This window comes from Passer montanus, unplaced genomic scaffold (genome assembly GCF_014805655.1).
Source record: "Passer montanus isolate IOZ18808 unplaced genomic scaffold, ASM1480565v1 scaffold46, whole genome shotgun sequence".
Classification (NCBI taxonomy): Eukaryota; Metazoa; Chordata; class Aves; order Passeriformes; family Passeridae; genus Passer; species Passer montanus.
Genome location: NW_024369485.1, coordinates 6,252,378 through 6,269,971, shown reverse-complemented (window position 1 = coordinate 6,269,971; position 17,594 = coordinate 6,252,378). Strand labels below are relative to the sequence as shown.

The window sequence follows — 17,594 nt, the reverse complement described above, 5'->3', positions numbered from 1 at the left end:
GGATAAGTGGTGAACACAGTGGTGTTGGGCTAATGGTTGGACTCAATGAAACTAGAGGTGTCTTTTCCAACCCTGTGTTTCCATGATTCTGTGGTTTTAGTCCAAGCCTACTGGTAGCCACCAGAGAAGGCTCAAGAACCTGCATGTGTCAAGTGCATGAACCACTAGAGCACTCATTGTCTTCAGACACAGGTACTTCATCCTTCCTAAAATTTTCCTCCAACGTCCATTGTGGCCATCAGACATCAGCACTTTGTCCTAAGCACCTGTCTCAGAGGGTGAGACAATCATTTAGTTATTCTTCTCCCCACAAAAGTTTGCAACACATACTCACTTCAGAGTTGGGAACCTATTTGTCTGATTCTGGAGTCAATACCATTTACACTTGCTTTAAGGACAGTTTATATAGTCAGGAGGGGGTGAAAGCAGCTTAATGTACCTGAAAATTGGTCACACAAAAATCTCCACCTATCCTGTAACTGCTATTGTCACAAAAAATGGGAACAGCAAATGTTTCAGAGAACAAACCATACCGGTTCAGGGCAAATGGGTGCAGAGACTTTATCATTGTTGCCGTGCCAAGAAAATGAACAAATTTGCCCCCTGGGTTGAAGCTAAAGAACAAAATTCTTGAGCCCTGCCTGAAATCACATGGGTCTGTTTGGCTCGTCTGATGTTGTTCCATGGTGATTCACAAGCCTTGCTCTCCTTGCTGTGTGATGCTTGGCAGCCAGCTGCACAGTCAAAGCTGTGCAGAGAGCAAACAAGGGCGGAGGTGCTTTTCTTTTTTTTTTTTTTTTCCCTTTTTTTTTTTTTTTTTTTTTCAAGAAAGCTCCTGCCTCATAGACTCTACAAAACTACAGGCAAGGTCCGGACAGAATCAGCAAGTATTTAGTGTTGTAGGAAAATAAAGCCAGATTGCCTGGCCTGATAGCTGTATGATCTCCTTCTAATATGCATAATTTCTCTTAGTAACAGCAGGCAGTGCCTCACACGCTGCTTTACAAATAATGATTAAGGTCAAGGATACTTCCCCAGATTGTGGTCTGCCTTTTGCACCTGCAAAACCTGAGTTATGGAAAGTTGACTTGAGGCCACATTTAATAAAAGCCTTACCCACATGTCACAATAGTGAACCTGCAGCCATCCCACCCAGCAGTGTGACCTGGAGCACCTATTTTAAGCATTGAGGCACTCGGCAGTCAGATGGAGTTAGGAGCACTGAATTTCTGAGGTGACTCAGAACCTGTACTGTACATGTAGGGTCCAAGGAGACAGGGTGTCTGGGAAGGGCAATTAGGTGTTCCCTCATGAGGAGCTGGTAAGAGCCAGCAGCTGGAAACGCCAGGGATGCATCTGAACAGGCACCTGCCTCCTGGCTTGCTCCTCTCAGAAGCTCCTGGCTGACACTGCACAGAAGCATTTCCTAAATAACAGCTGGAATTTCTCACAAGTGGTGCATGAGATATTCACCACCTGGCACAGCATCCTCCTGAAGGACAGGTGATGCAGACCCATGCAGGGAAGAACAGCCTGAAGGTGGATGTTGACTTAAATATGGCCAAGGTGTACTTCTGTCTGTCTGGGAAGAGTTTGTGCTGCGCTGTTGCTGTCCTTCCGTGAAACTCATGTTTTGAAGCAGTTTGTCAGGAAGCATTAGCATGCCTGGCAGTTTTGCCTAGCTTGGACTTCTTCAAATAAGGAAACGTATTTGTTTCATTGAAGGGAATGAAGGGAATTCCCAATTTTGCATGTTTAAACAGTAAGACTGAAAGCTATTTAGAATCCTGCTGACCGTATCTCAGATCTTGCAGGCTCAGTGCTGTTCAAGCCTCCTTAGCAGGCTGAAGAGCACCCTTCTGACTTCTGAATTGCAGCAGAGGAAGAAAACACAGAAATCTCCAAGAAAAAAAGGGAGGCCTTCAAGAAAAAAAAAGGACTGGCCACTGACAGTTGATCATTCTGTTTCCACCTCCTGCCTGTGGGAGAGAGGTAAGGGATCTTCCCTACACTTTGGCCACATCTTTACCCCTTCATTCCTGTGCACACCTGGCACCACACACTGCTGTGACATTCATGGCTCCCAGGAGAGCTTTTTGTACTTGCTGGGCAATCCAAATCTACTAAATACACATTAATCTAATTGTAACTATTGTATCAAGCAGAGGAAAAGAATTAAGAGACTTCAGCTTACAATGTGCCAACTATTCTAAAAATCAGATCATTGTGGATAATAAACAGTGAGAAACAACAAAACAGGAGTCAGAGGAATTGGAGTCTTTAATGGTCACTGATGTAGTAAATCAGCACTGCAGTTTAACACAGACAAATGTAGTGTAAAGTAATATATCTGAGGGAAAGGACTGGACTTGAAATCACATATTTAAATGTGACATTCATGCAGTACACTAGCCAGGAAAATGAGGCTGATTTCATTAAAGAAAAATAAATCTCTGAAGACTATGCAGTCCATGGATACATTAATAAAAAAGAAGGGGAAAAAAGTAGTCCAAGCATTAGGCTATGTCAGAGGGGAATCAAAGTGACTAGTAAAATAAAAGGAGCACAAGATAGATTTTATTAAGTTAGTGAAGTAAGTCTGGATGGGCAACTCCAAAAGACTATCTTACAGGTAGTGTGAGAAGTACCCATGAGGATTACAGGTCAGCTGCTGTCTCCATCCCCTTAGCTCTGGGTCTGATGACCAAGAAGAAAACTCATATTTAGTTAGTAAGCTCCCAGGATATATTTAAGATAACACCTGCATATTTAAATTATGGCAATTTCAGAGGTTCTCAGCTTTTCACTGCACAAGCCCCTATGGAAACAACCCCAACTTCAAGGACAGGCAAAGGGAAGAGAGCAGGGATTAATGCTCTTTCCATTGCCAGTGGTCAGTGAGGGAGGAGAACGCTGGGAATCGTGGTCACAGAGGAAATCAGAGGCCAGATCTGTGTTCTCTTCATAACCACAGAACACTTCTGAGAACTCTCCCAGGTGCAGGTACACAGACATATTCACTCCAGAGAAAACCAGCCTCTGCTGGTGTGGGAGGGGACAGACTGCCCTGTGTTCCTAAGGTGAAGAGCAAACTAACTCTGGCCAAGGACACTGGAGGCAAAGTCCTTGTTTTTAGGAAAGCCATGATTCTGCATGAGTGCAAATGGCCTGTGATGCACTCAGAGACCCAGTGAACTGCTGGGAACTTCCACAGGAAGATGAGGTCCACACAGCTTGAGCTGTGATTTCCACCAGTGGCTCTGTGGAAATCAGGTATCTCAGAGTGAGCACCACAATGCTGACCTTCCTCAGAAGCCACATTTATTCTCAGCAGAGAAAGAAAACCTCTCACAGTTGCCAGATTAAGCTGATCAAGAACTAACAAGAACTGGAGGAGCAACAGGAGTGGCCTCCTCCACTCTTGCCTCCAGAGAAAAATCTGGCTTTTATTACAAAATTCCAGCCTGGAGCTTCCTCCCACAGGATAGACCAAGGAGGCCCAGACTTGTATGAATTAACCAAAAATAACACTTCCAGGGAGGGAGAGGATGATTGAGGGAATTGCTGATGGGATACAGAGGCCTCTCACCTCCTTCTCACCAGTTCAAGTGCAGAAGTCAGGAGGAAGGAGAGAAAGCCTCTGACTTTGAGAAGCTTGTTGCCTTTAGCTGATTTCCTGGGAAGCAAGTGACTGCCACAACCACCATCATGTCATGTAGCCCCAAGCCAGTGGACAGAAGAACAAAAACTGTCCTTCTCATCTCCACAATAATCCATTTTAAAGAGCTGTGGGTTGCATGTGGCAAGGCTCAGATTGACAGTGAGCTCCAGGCTCCACCAGCAAATATTTTTAAAAATAGCCAAAGCAAACAGGATTCTGTTTTGGGAGGGAAGGAGCCAGGCACCCTTTTGGCTGTGTTTGGCCAGCAGCAGGGATATGGTCAGGTTAATCCTGACCATCTCCACTACACATCCTCATTGCTATGGCAATGTCCCATAAACAGAGCAGGGATCAGCAGCTCCCTGGAGCAAGGAGGCAGCAGTGTCCTCAGGTAGTGGCACTGCATTAGAAGAAGGAAAACAAGAAATTTGCGCAGGCGAGCTGAAGACTCACTAGAGCGTGTAAATGTTACCTAAATTTGTGCATCAGCATTTAAATACCACAAGAAATGGAGCTGGAGCTGAGCAAGAGCAAAGCAGATAAAACACAGAATGTCTGATCCAGTTTGGGGAGATGGGGAAGCACAGGGAGCTGGGAAGCACCCACAAACTGGGCCAAGGCTACCCCAAATGCTGCTGCTGTTCCCCAGGAGAAGCTGTGAGAAACTGAAGCAGATGGCAGTCAACGTGCTGGTGGGAAGCAGCACAGAATCCTCAAAGCAGCCTCGGGCAGGACAGGGAGCACCACACCAAGCTCAAGCACTGAAGCACGAAAAAGCAGCTCAGAGAAAAGGACCACCAGCACCAGAAGAAGCCACCAGTAACGAGAGATCTCTCCTGGGGCTCTCAGTGGCCATCGTGGGTTTGTGGAGCTGCAGAGGGGTCTGGCTCAGGGACAAGAAGTCCAGACCCAATGTTAAAAAGCAGGTTTGTTTGCCCTGCCCTTGTGCAAGATGAGAAAGGGGGAAGGGAAGCATGTGCCCAGCCCACCTTCTTGCAGAGTCCTCACACCCTGTGGCCTCTTGGAACACTGGTTCCCCCACTGCAGTGGAGTGGCTGCTGAGGGAGGCTTTACTCAAGGTAGTACTTTGGTGAGGTAATCTAAGACAACAGGATTAAACTGAAAGAGACAATTTATGTTGTGCAACAGGAAATATTTCCAGACAGTAAAGTCTGTTGGGCTCCAGAGCACTTTCCCAAGGTAAGCAGCAGAACTGGAATGGCCAATCCCTTGGCTCGTCTGTCAAGGCTACACGAGCACTGTGTGGTGTGGAGAGCACGCTCACACAAGGAGAGAGACAGGACAGGCACCCCGGGTTTGCTGCTGTTACAGCAGTTCAGTGTAAAAACAGGGACCCAGCATTTGCTCATGCACAGAACAAATTTCTATTGACAGGAGAAAAAGCTGAGATGTAGAGCAAGTAAGAAAGAAGAAGAAAAAAAAGCCAGAAAAGTCTTGGTGGTATTTCAGACCCTTCAGTTCCCATCATGATCTCACTCTGAGTGGGTTTCTCTTGTTTTGCTTTCTCCTTTGCAAGTATCAGGAAAAAAGCAAATATTAAGGGATTGATTCTTACCTGCCTTCCACTGCTGTAAATCAAGAATAACATCACTGAAATCAGCAGGGTGATCTCAGCTTAAAATGAAGTGGGTTCACATTTAAATCCAAAAAAATTAAGGATGAAATTATGTTCACCTCCCAACTAGCACACAGGTAAATTTTGGGATAGCTTAGAAACCCACTCCCAAAAACTGCACTGGAGACAGAGGTTCATCTCTCAACAGCTGTATATATGGGTGGATTTCCAAAGGACTGGAGGTCCTATCTCCCTTTCCAGCACCCAAAGCAGCCCCTGAAGCTCAGCTAGCCCCTAAGCCATCTTGCACAGAGACTGGAGGTCCTATCTCCCTTTCCAGCACCCAAAGCAGCCCCTGAAGCTCATCTTGCACAGGCAATGATTCCATTCACCTCAGAGCTGACTTGCCTGTTGAACCCCTGTGACAATGCCAGTCCGTCACCCCATTTCCCTTCACATCCAGAATACAGAGCGCAGCTCCAGGTAAATGCTGTTTCTCAGGCTCCCAGGAGGTGCTGAGAGCAACTCCTGCTACAGTTTCTCTCCTCCCTCTGTTACATGAGTTCATGACTCAATTTTGGCTACGTATGTCTCCGCTAGTAAACTAACCCTTGCCAGAGCCCATTCTTCAGCCCTGAAGGCAATTGGCACGGCCTGATGCCTACATATTATTAAACTCTCTTACACTCTGAAACAAGGTGACTACATCCAAACTGCCTTTGGAGTGTCCTGGCCCTTCCTGAACTCCAGCAACACCCAGAAGTTGTCTCAGATCAAGCCACGTGTGGCAGCACAGACCCTCGAGACCAGCTCACCAGTACATGTATAAGCCTGCTATGAGAATACTGAAAGTGAACACTTTTTGTTAAATCCTCCAGTAGCACAACACTTAGAAAGAGTCTGGGAGACTGGAAGACCCAAAAAAGGATTTCCTACTCAACTTGATTAAAAAAAAAAATGCCTTTCATGGATGAACTGTGAAAGAAACTTTGAGCTTTTACCTAGAAACTGGCTCCAGGCAAAGCTGTCAGTAAATGTCTCCTGGGTCCCCTACTGCTTATGGCAGCAAGACAAGGGGTGCCAAGGCTGGACAGGGAGCTTGAACTTTCCCCAGCCATGGCAGGAGATGTGCCTTGGCTGGGGGCAGGGGAGAGGACTGAAGTGCTCAGGGTGAGCCCAAAGCTCCTTTCCTACATGCCCATTTTGTACCTCTTTCCACCACTTTCTCATTAGGGAAGGGCACAGAGAGAACTCTACTGCCAAACCAGCATAAAATAAGAGGGAGCTGAGGAAGCACCATGAATCAAGCAGTGACTGGGAGGTAAACACACCATACACAATGCCTGGGGATCATTTCTCCTGGGGCCAACTCCAAGGCTTTTATTGCCCCACTTACAATTAGCTGGTAAATATTGTACATATAATTGACCTTTCTAAATGCTGCTGTGTAGCTGGAGGTGTTGGGAGCTAATCCTGCCTGTGAAGACCCGGGGTTGTGCAGCACCAACTCTGTCTGCCGGTGTGTAATGCTCTGCAAGCTTTTTTCCCTCGTTCACTGACACATTGAGATTTACTGCCCTGTGTCAGTGAGTTCAAGAAAGCCTTTTAACTCTGGAAGCTCCGGGAACCGGCTCCAGCACATGCTTCAGGATTTATCCATCAGTTTGTTACGCCTTGTTTGTCCAAGAAACAGTCAAGACTGAACGAGTCAGGAATGACAGAAATAGTACATGAAGTCACAGTTGCTCCACTTTAAAGCACAAGCATTTGTGTCGTTTTCCTACCAAATATACATGTGTTCAGTGAGCAAATAAGGCAATGGCAGAGGAAAGGCAACACAGGCAGGATTTTACAGATGCCAGCTGAGTTGTGCCCGCTCCTCCAAGCGAGGGTAACACAGATTTCCACATGTATCAGCTCTTTCTGCTCAGAAAAGCAATCCCCGGGACTGGACGCACTCACAAACCCCGTGAACGCTGCCGCAAGCCAGCCCTGGGAAAAACCTGCGAGCACTAAACTGAAGCTGAAAGACAAACACGCAAGAGAAAAGGCTGAGCAGCCGCTGCTCTTTGCCTCACCTCCGCTCGCTGCCCGCCCGGCTTCTGTGCATCCCCGTGCCGCTCTGCCCCTCTGTTAAACCCCTGTTAAAGCCCTTTTTCCGTCACTCACATCAAGCCACCAGCACAGCAGCACCAATGCCAGCCCTCGCAGCTGAGCTGTCCTGCGGAGTGAGACGCTCACGGGGCTCCTGTCCCCTCCCTGTCCCCTCCCTGTCCCCCTGCAGCCCCTCGCCCACCCAAACACACCCAGCACGGGCATCCCCGGCCGCCTCGCTGCCCACCGCCCGCACGGACAGAAGTTTGCTCTGGAGGGAGAAGGACGGGTTTGCTCTCACCGCCTCAGGTTCCCAGCAGCCTGGGACGCACAGCGAGCTGCACAGCGGAGAGAAGAAAGTTCTTCCAGCCTTCGCTCCTGGCAGCGGGCTGGGAGCTGAGCCCGTGGGGACAGCAGGAGCAGGAATGCGGCTTGACAGGCGGGAGCGTGAGGTGTGCCCGGCGCTGTCACATCCTCCCCGAAGCCGCCGGCCGGGAGGGCGGGCGCCCTGCGCGTCTGCGGGAGGGCTGGAGCGCGGAGCGAGCGCCGGGGAGGGCAGCAACAGGAAATGACACAGAAACTTCGCCAGGCTCCAATCCAAACTTGGCCCCTGACATGAAAGAGAGGGGAGGCAACTGGGGGCGGGTGGGGGGGGGAAGAGAAAATTTTCCCCCTCATTAACCAGCGTAAAAATCTGCTGACTGGAAAAAAAAAAAATCACTGTGACAAGTTTTATGAAAGCAAGGAATGAAGGGGGTAGGGGCGGGATTCCCATCGGAGTTTATTTACTTGAGCAGGAGTGGTGCGATGGTGTTAGACACTAAGAGCAAAATGCCATTTTCAGCAGTTTCCTGGCTTTTCTAAGCTCTGGGATGCTCCAGCCTGTGCCTGAGGGCAGCAGGCAGGAGCGAGGTCCCCCCTGCATGCTGCTGCCCCTGGAGCCCCGGCACGACTGCCGGGGGCTGCAGGAGTCGCTCCGAAATGCAGCGCTGCCCGCAGCTCCCGGGGCTGCAGGAGTCACTCCGAAATGCAGCGCTGCCCGCGGCTCCCGGGGCTGCAGGGTCACTCCGAATTGCAGCGCTGCCCGCAGCTCCCGGGGCTGCAGGGTCACTCCGAATTGCAGCACTGCCCCCACAGGGGACGCGCCGGGGCTGTGCCCAGCCCGGAGAGGGGCACACGGCCCCGCACGCCCTGGGGACAGGACAAGTGGCAGCCCAGGCACCCGCGAGATGTGCCAGAAGCAGAAAATCACACTGAGTGCAGTCAAACCTTTGCTTGGATGGATGCAAGAATCTGCCTTTATTGAACAAGGCTGCATGGATACTTCAGAATCATACAATCATAAAGTCATTAAGGTTGAAAAAGACCTCAAACATCACCAAGTCCAACTAGCAACAACATGCTCACCTCTAAACCATATCCCCAGCTATCACATCTACACATTTTGGGAACACTTCCAAGGATGATGACTCCACCATGTCCCTGAGCAACCTGTTCCAGTGCTTGACCAGCCTTCCAGGGAAGAAATTTTTCCTGATACCCAATCCAATGGATTTTCTAATAGCATCATTCCTAATCTATTTAGATTATTTTCCTAATATCCACTCTAACCTTCCAGCAAGGCAAACCCTCTGAACACCCCTCTACATGCTGGGTGCACTATTGAACTTGGTTGCAGTTTTTAAAGCATCCTTTAAACCTAAAATGTGTCCTTCTCAGGCAGCCCAGACCTAGCCTGACTCGGCTCTCTGCAAATCCCACCTGCCCTTGCAGTAGGCAGAGCCATAACCTCTTTGATAGGAGCCGTGGGACTTTCTAAGGGGTCCTCATCTTCATGATTTTGTTCCCACGCCATAGCCTGACTCGGCTCTCTGCAAATCCCACCTGCCCTTGCAGTAGGCAGTGCATAAACTCTTTGATAGGAGCTATGGGACTTTCTAAGGGATCCTCTTCTTCATGATTTGGTTCCCACACCACTGCTGAAAGGTGGATGAGATGCCCACACAATCAGGTGACTGTAGATTGAACAGAAGGCCAAATGTTGTTTGGAAGAAGTTGCATCACTCCTCATCCTACTGAAAGATGTCCTAACAGATATAGTAAACCACAGAGACAGTTGGAACCCAGATCTAAGCTCAGATTTAACTCTTTGCTGGAAAGCAAATACAAACATAGCCATTCTGCCTACAAATATGAAAGTGGTGAAAGGTTTTTTTCCTAAAACTTGACCTTTCTCAGGCTAAGGATGGCCTCACTGAGACTTCTCCATTTACCAATCAGTTTTATAAGAATATAATATTCCCACTAAAACAAGAATTTTAAAATATTCCTATTTAATAGAATTATTTTAAGGCCAGGTGAGATCACTCATTTGATAATTTCCATCACCTGGCCTGATCACCTGCATAGCTGACGCCACAGAATGGTGTCCAAAAGCAACACCTGAATCATTACAAATTATGGCACATCATGTAAGGACACACCCCACAACCCCTCCCCCCCCAGATCAGAGGCTTTCAGGGAAGGATAATCCACCCCAGATAAGTTATTTCAGTGGCTAACACCCTGTCAAGAAGGGCTGCCTTTTTGATCTGCATTTGTCTGACTTCACTCTCCTCCCTCAACCCTGGCCACCACTCATCAGTCTCTCCAGGAAGTTGCAGATGAGGCACAGACAGAGAAGGCTGCCGCCCACCAAGGTACAGCCCATCCTCAGTTTACCCCTAGAACAGCAGGAATATTTCAAGCCTAGGCATAGCTGGGGACCCTCCAATATTTTGGTTGAAAGCAGCCAAGCCATGCAGCTCTGAGTGGAAACTGGAGCCTGCTGCTCCCTCTCCATGCAAGCTCAGCTTTACAAAACCACAGACAAATCATCTCATAACCTTGTCCTGAATAAATAAAAATAACTGAGCTTTTTTAGTCTCTCACGGTAAGGCAGATTTATGGACAAACCACAAACTGTGCCTGTCACTCTTTCAAGATCCATTTCCATTCCATTAAAGTTCTTTTTCAAATGTGCCTACCAGACCTGGATGTGGTATTACCTCACCTATACTGTAAATTTTTAACAGACTTGGACTCCTATCCAGTTGCTCCAGCAGATGCATCCCTCTCTTTGCTGTGCCTTTGTGAATGCGGTAGCGACCTAGCAAGCTGAACTGGGGATTTATTGTTATAGTATCATTTTACTCCAAACTTCAACCTTAAACACAAAACATTTTCAGATTTGGCATTTATACAGTGTTCAACATATGCTTTGATCCAAACAAGGGCTTTGACCTGCCTAACCTTTGGTGTATTTTTTTCGCTCCTGTGAATGACTTGAGCACAATCGTACGGTATCGGTTGTCACTTCCCTAATGAGAGGTTATTTTCAATTAATCAAAGAAATATAAACAGAGCCTTGTATCAAGTTTAAATAAGCTCAGAATAGTTCTGCTCCTAAAACAGATGTCTAAAGCTGTGTGTCCTTTCAGATCAGAGCTAGTGCACTCTCAAGAAGAGATCTTGCAGATCTGTTTGCTCAACCAGCTCAAAAAACCAAGTATCAGCTCCAAATCCTGACACAGTCCATTGTGGCCCATTGAAGTCAGTGAATTGGGCAGCCCATGATGCAGATTAGGGTAACCAGGCCAAAATCAGATTTGTGAGGTCTTTACAGATTAGAGAGAACAGCAGAAGGGAATTAGACAGCACCACATTATTTCAAAGTAAGTCTAGCCCTGCATCAAGCCCAGCACACCATTGCTGCTTCCCCATGGTTCTGATGGTGAAGAGATCAAATAATAAAATGACAAGAGGAAGAGATTAACTAAACAGGGTCAGGGCTTTGGTCCCAGGGCCATCAGGCAAAGCCTCATGCACAGTGAGGGCTAAATGCCCTTAACCTCTAAAAAAGAATGGCCCCATGCAGACTTCTGTTGGGAACAGTCTCTGAGTCTTGCTACTGGTCAAGTTATGCCAGAGAGCTGGCATTCCACCTTGGGATAAACAGGGACCATGATAACATTTAACACCATAAAAGTTTTCAAGTGGCAGGGCCCTAGTGCTGTTGAATTAACTTAACCAATAAACTAAATATAGCTAATTTCAGAATGATAAGTTACCCAGAAGACCCACAAGACCTTTTCTTCATCCTGAAGCCTTGGGTAAATACAGGTTTGCCCTGTGAGTCTCAGACTTTTCCACATAACTTGAACATTCTTATTTCTTTTACTTCAGACATTGGTTTTTTGTCTGTAAGCTCTCCAAGGTAAGGAGCACATCTATTCCTTGAGCTTGGTCCTTGCTTGTCATTCAAAAAACCAGTGTTTTAACCAGTGGGGTGGGATGTATCTGCACTATGCTTTGCCAGCTCAAGGGTAGATCTGAGCTAAATATGTGTACTGATCTTCTCTAGTTAATAGAGACTGGCCCTTGTGGAGGATAATTTATTTTATCCAAACACAGTTTAACACAGGTGAGATGAATTCCCTCTGTGTCTACACAAAATATCTAATTTTCTGTGTCTACCAAGGGGGTAAAAAATAAAATATGTGTTTACCTGTCAGAGCAAAACACAGATTATTTCATATCTATAAAATAAATATTATAATAGTATTGTCACAACTTTTGATGTCAGAAACAAGTCATCTTGTGTAGTCTCTACATGAGGTAAACTCTGTTAGGCCATTAGGTTTTCGTGCAGTTACCACTGGAGCCCAAGATACTGTGTGGCACTAAAGTACATCTGAGCAGGGATCCACTCTGGGTTACAGAGTGTCAAGGGAGGGGGAAAGCCACCATGTATTCTATTAACTGACTGTCCTGAGAGTAATAAATGACTTTTCAAAGGGAATTAATCTGGAAGAGCTTCCTGTACTTGTTTTTGATGTACATATACATATATACAATTAAATATCTCTGCACTAGGTGCCATTTTCTCTTGCTAAAAATACTCACTATAATCAGTCAGCTTTTCTGAAAGTGTGTTCTGATAACCTGAGCTCATTCACAAATAGCACCTGCAGCAGCATTCAGCAGGGGAACACATTTGAGAGTATTCACTCTCGGCAACTTGTTTCCTTGAAAATGAGCATCACTTTTCCATTTCTACCTAGAAATAAGAGCAGAGAAGGGAAATGGCTTGTTGCAAGTGGACAGGTTTTTTCTGTTTATTTGTGGGGATGTGCAGCATGCAGATTGAGAGTCTAGGGTGAAATAGCACACTTACACATTTGGCTGCTATATAAAGGGAATTTATAAGGGTTTTCTTTTACTTGTTTGTCTTTACTCATCTTGCTTTTATTTACTTTTTATTTTTTTCAGTCCAAATGGCATCATGGTCTCTGGTGGAAACCAGTGGGACCTGTGGCTGAAGGACCTGCCCAACCCTGGATAAGGATAGAGGAGGGGAACCAATATTTTTTTATCCTTTTGGCACATCTATAACTAAAACCACAACATGAACCATGTGCCAAAATACTGGCTTTATTAACTATACTCTTACCTGAGGAAATTATTTCTGTTTGAAAGAGTACCTTAAACTTCTTACAGCAGCAAGATTAAGGTGTGGTGAATTCAAACAGAAGGAATAGTCTTATATAACTTTTTTTCCTTCAGTACCTTAATTTCATTCTGGATTGTCTGAATCCACAAGAAAAATTATAATGCCTCAGAGATGTATTATTTTCTGGCTTTTTCAGTTTTCATATGTTAACATTATATGATCTGATATTTTATAAAAAAATTTTTGAATAATTTCCATGCATATCTGCTCCTCCCCATGCTATTTTTGGCATTTATGAAGCCAGCTACATAAACTTCAGGGGCAAATGACCTTTAAAACCTAATGAAGATCTGTAACATTTATGTAACATAACATCCTATGTATTTTACAAAACAAGAAAAGCTAGTTTCTTCTTCTGCCCTCTCCCTGCTCCCCCCTACCCCCAAACAGATAGGAATTGTTTCTCTCAAGTCTGTCTCTCTCAGAAAAATCTGACCTACAAAAGGCTTTCTCATAACTCAGCAGACTAGTTTAGTCCTCGTATGGATTTATCATTAACCACACAAGCACATGTTGTCCATTTTGCCCAACCTAATGAATGTGCTATAAATAAAATAACTCTAAAAGCAGGTTTCACCATTCTTATCCAAGCTGTTGCTGCAAGTCCTTGTAACTCCCAAACCCACTTACATTAGAAACATTAATCACTTGATTATAATTCAAAGCATCAGCTCTCTACAGCTGAAACTCCCTAGCACTTGACTTTGGCTAGACCTCTAACCTCAACTTATCACTTTCAGGCGTACTCCACATTTTCTGCTCCAATCTGTCACTGATGTAGGAAAGACGTGGGAAGTTGCTTTCAGAAGGTATTTTTAACCTAGGAGTGTCTCATTAAAAAGAGAGCTTAGTATAGAAACTCTGAAACAAAACCTTTCCCACTTCACTAAGCACAGCAACCTGAAAGTACCAGAGGCGTATTTCACCACAACTCATGTCATTTTAAACCAAAGCAACATAAAGAAAAAGGAAGATCTTTTGGAAAAGATGCTGTTGAGTGTAATTCCTATCTACGCCACAAATATTTTATATGATCATAGGATTATCTGTAGAGCTTTGTATTTTCCATCTAGAATGAATTTTCATCTAGAGGCTGAATCAAGCCATCTATTATTCTGACTTGCCTGCTCATTTATTAAGAGTGTATTTGTACAGTTTGGGTTGTTTCTACATATTTCAGCTGACAGCATGGAGATCATATTGCATCTTGACCAAAGGTTTTAAAAGGGAAGAAAAACAGAAGATTAATCTTAGGATATTATTTTTAAGCCTCATGTGCTTTGGTCTGGAAATAGAAAGACAAAGATAAAACTCCCAGAAGGACAGCCACAGCTAATGAGAGCCTGAGAGGAAATGATCACACATTCTTAGTTCTTCTGATGGATGTCCTTCTAGCCTTATTAATCAGAACTTCATGATGCCGATAAATCACCAAAGTACTATAACAGATGAAGGTGAGTTTGGATGTAAAATGATCCATGGTGAAGGATTACAATAAAGGAGGAAAAGGAGGGGGAGCCACATACAGTTTTATAAACTGCATCCTCAGCTTGTAAGGACTTGTAGATAATAAATATCATTCCTTTTCCACATTATCTAGGAGATTAAGAATGTTTCTTGATGCATAACTGCTGGGAAGCCTCTGTAGCACCTTCTCCAGTTACCAGGAGGTTTATGTTACATCAATTGCTTTAATTTTCCATCAATTATGATTTCATTTACAAAGAGGAACTTTAAAGTACCTTTCTTCCTTTAACCTCTTTTTGAGGAAGTAGGCTCTGGAGGCTGGAAAGGAGAATGCATGCAGAACATTGAGGGTTTTGATCTTGCAAGGTTTGTCAGATCCTGCTTTGAGATTCCTGCATGTTTTCTGGTATGACCTTATCCTGCTCAAATGATCCTATGTCACAGAGGTGTCAGCAAGGTCTCCGTGCCTCCAATCACTCTAGATATGGAGTTGTTGCTTTCTATATTCAGCAAAAACCACAAGAATCAATCCACATGTGTCACAGTTTGTGGTTTTCAGGTTTTCGAGCAAAGCATTTCCCAGAGCACTTAAGAAATAAAAAAATGCATTTGAGATGCCATTACTGATGAATCAGTTCCACTCCCTGCTTTTTACCCATGGTTTTTATGCTGTAGAATACAGCCCTGACCATCTGAAGCAAACCAAAGTGATACTTATGTCACGCAAATTCAAAATAAAAGGTTATTAAAATGAGGTAGCTTGCCAATAAGGTAAAATTTGCATTAAACCATGAGAGCCAGAGGTATAACAGATACCTAAGAAAGAAAGGACAGAAGTGCACTGAACGCCTTTGAGGATGCTCCCACATGACATACAAATTTGGATGCTGCCCTGTAGCTTTTATTTGGTTTGTGTCACAGCACAGAGAGGTCTCCAAGCTGATGCCCTACCAAGCTTTGCCAAATCATCCTTCAGGACAGCATTTGGTAGGGAGATGCACCAGCTTGGTCCAGTTGCAGTGAAATTATGGCAGGGACAACTGATGGATCCCATCCAGAGGCACAGGAGCTTGGAGGTTCCGTGGGTGTCAGTCAGACTCCGTGTGGAGCCAGACCAAACATGCCCATGTCATACTGTGTTCTGTATTCTCTAGGAATAGAAACAGGGATGTAGGGAATGTAAACAGGGATATAATCGAGTTTCATGGCACTTCTCAGAGCTTCCCTGGCTGGGATGACAGCTGAGGTGTCTCTGACACCATCTGCCCAAACACTCCCAATTCCACAGGGAGCTCACAAGGAAATTGATAAACTGGGCAGTCAAAGTGAGAGCCCTTGAAGTGATTAGATGTCCCTGAAGAAAATAAGGAAAATTTGTCCCTGTAATGCCTGCTTTGTACTCCCTAGATAGTGAGGACAGCATTTCTCTTATCTCTGTTCTTGCCAACATTTCTGCTTGTTGCTGTTTAACGGGAAGTACTGAAAACACACATGAATGGACACTAAATTACAGAATATCCCTTCAGGCTTTCTAAGCCATCATGAGCACGAACAGGAGACAAGTACACGTGAACATAAATTCTAAGCTGAGATGTGTCATTTTACCCATATAGAAAGTGGAGTGGAGAAGAGAGAAAATTAAGTGAAAAAAGACAATGAGGAAAGAAAAGAGAGTCAGGGAAAGCCCTATATATAAGCTTTAGCATCTGAGAAAAACTGAGCAGAATACCTGGTGCCCAGCCTGAGGTCTGCTGTGCACGAATGCATAAGTCTGTGGCATGGAAATTAGTCAGAATTTCTGTCCCAGGGAACACACTCCACTGGTGCAGTCTAAACTCCTCTCAGGGGAGTTGGACTTACAGATTTGATTCTTGCCACATGATTCTTGCCAGATGTCTGGTCATAGACAGCTGATCACCAGCAGATTATTTTAAAATAGACTTCAGCTGAGACACAACACTTCCACCCCAAGAGCACTTAATTCTTAAAATTCAAAGAACTGAGTGCTTGAAATCAGCAAAGGACTATACTTAAATTACAGTTTCATGCTGCAAAGCCTATGTTCTTGAAATATGGAGGCAGGCCAAAGAAATCAAGGTGTATCCAGGCCCTCTTTCCACTGTTCTTGAATGAAGTATGGTATGGATTTCTAGACCTGGATTTAGGCCTGGAAGCACATCTGGTGGGTGTCTATTACTGCATATGTTAGATTTGTGCTACGTTAAACAAATCATGGCTTCCACAAACATAAATGATGAAGAAAATTCCTGGCCTGAAACTAAATATTGTTGTTTATTATGTCACATTGAAACTGACTCCTGCAGAGATGATGGCACCAAAGCTGTGAAACATCAGCCACAGAGCCTTGGACTGCTGCAGCAATGCTCCTGTGAAGGCAACTGATTGAAACCCCACCATCCTGAGCTAAGGCATCAACTCTTCCCAACCCACACAGTGACACCTATCAAAGAGGAGTCACCTCACTGCAATATTCACCTTATCTGCTGGAGAAGAGGAACTGCAGCACAAGAAAATGAGAAGTTTTGGCAACAAAGAACAAGACAAAAGAACATACACAGCCCTTCTCAGCAAGCTCACTTGATTCAGGAGTTGGAGATAAAACACTTCTGGCTTCCAGTGCCCGTGATATGCCCAGGAAGAAACCTTCTCCTTCCTGGCATCGCATCTGTTAAGTTGAATGGCTCAAAAAACCTTTAAAATTGGATGTGGAGCTACCTCTGGTCACAGGAACAGCCCTGTCTCCAGCAGCAGCACTGCTGCTGGGGAGCATTACATAAGCGAGTTCATGTCAGGTCACAATCAGAAGACAGGCAGAGGCAGAAACACTCCAGCAGGCATTATTTTTCCACAGCACAGCCAAAAGCAAGCAAATATTTAAGAACAGTAAAATGCCACTGTGTTTGCAGACACCATTTATTAATAGCAGGATGGATTTTCAGTCAGTTTGTATCACAAATACCAACACCACCTTTGCTGCACTAAGTTGATGGAAGTGACATAAATTTTCAATGAACAATTATTTAAATCAACGTGCAAAACTGACTGGGCAACCTGCAAAATTCTCCACGCTCTTGATTCTGAAGATCTCTTCCCAAATCCAAATCCATCCAGTAAATACTTAACCATGAGTATGTCCCATGTGCTATAGAAGAAAACAGGAGATCAAGTATCCTGTTCTTGAAAATTGAAAAGGTAGAAACAGAGGAGTGATTAAATCCTTCCTC

General features: G+C 44.9%; 1 protein-coding gene across 5 annotated transcripts in view; it reads right to left on the bottom strand.

The window, feature by feature from the left end:
- The window catches only part of EVA1A (eva-1 homolog A, regulator of programmed cell death), a 201,337-nt gene that overhangs the window by 56,938 nt on the left and 126,805 nt on the right, over positions 1–17,594 (bottom strand). For 2 of the 5 annotated variants that reach the window (XM_039721672.1, XM_039721673.1), the window contains exon 1: positions 7,633–7,856. The exons of 2 other annotated variants lie outside the window; for them this stretch is intronic. Coding sequence is in view for 1 of the 3 variants with exons in the window: in XM_039721671.1 (XP_039577605.1) it covers positions 7,544–7,556 (13 nt within the window). In the remaining 2 variants the exon portion in view is untranslated. One more of the 5 variants, XM_039721671.1, reaches the window with a different exon arrangement.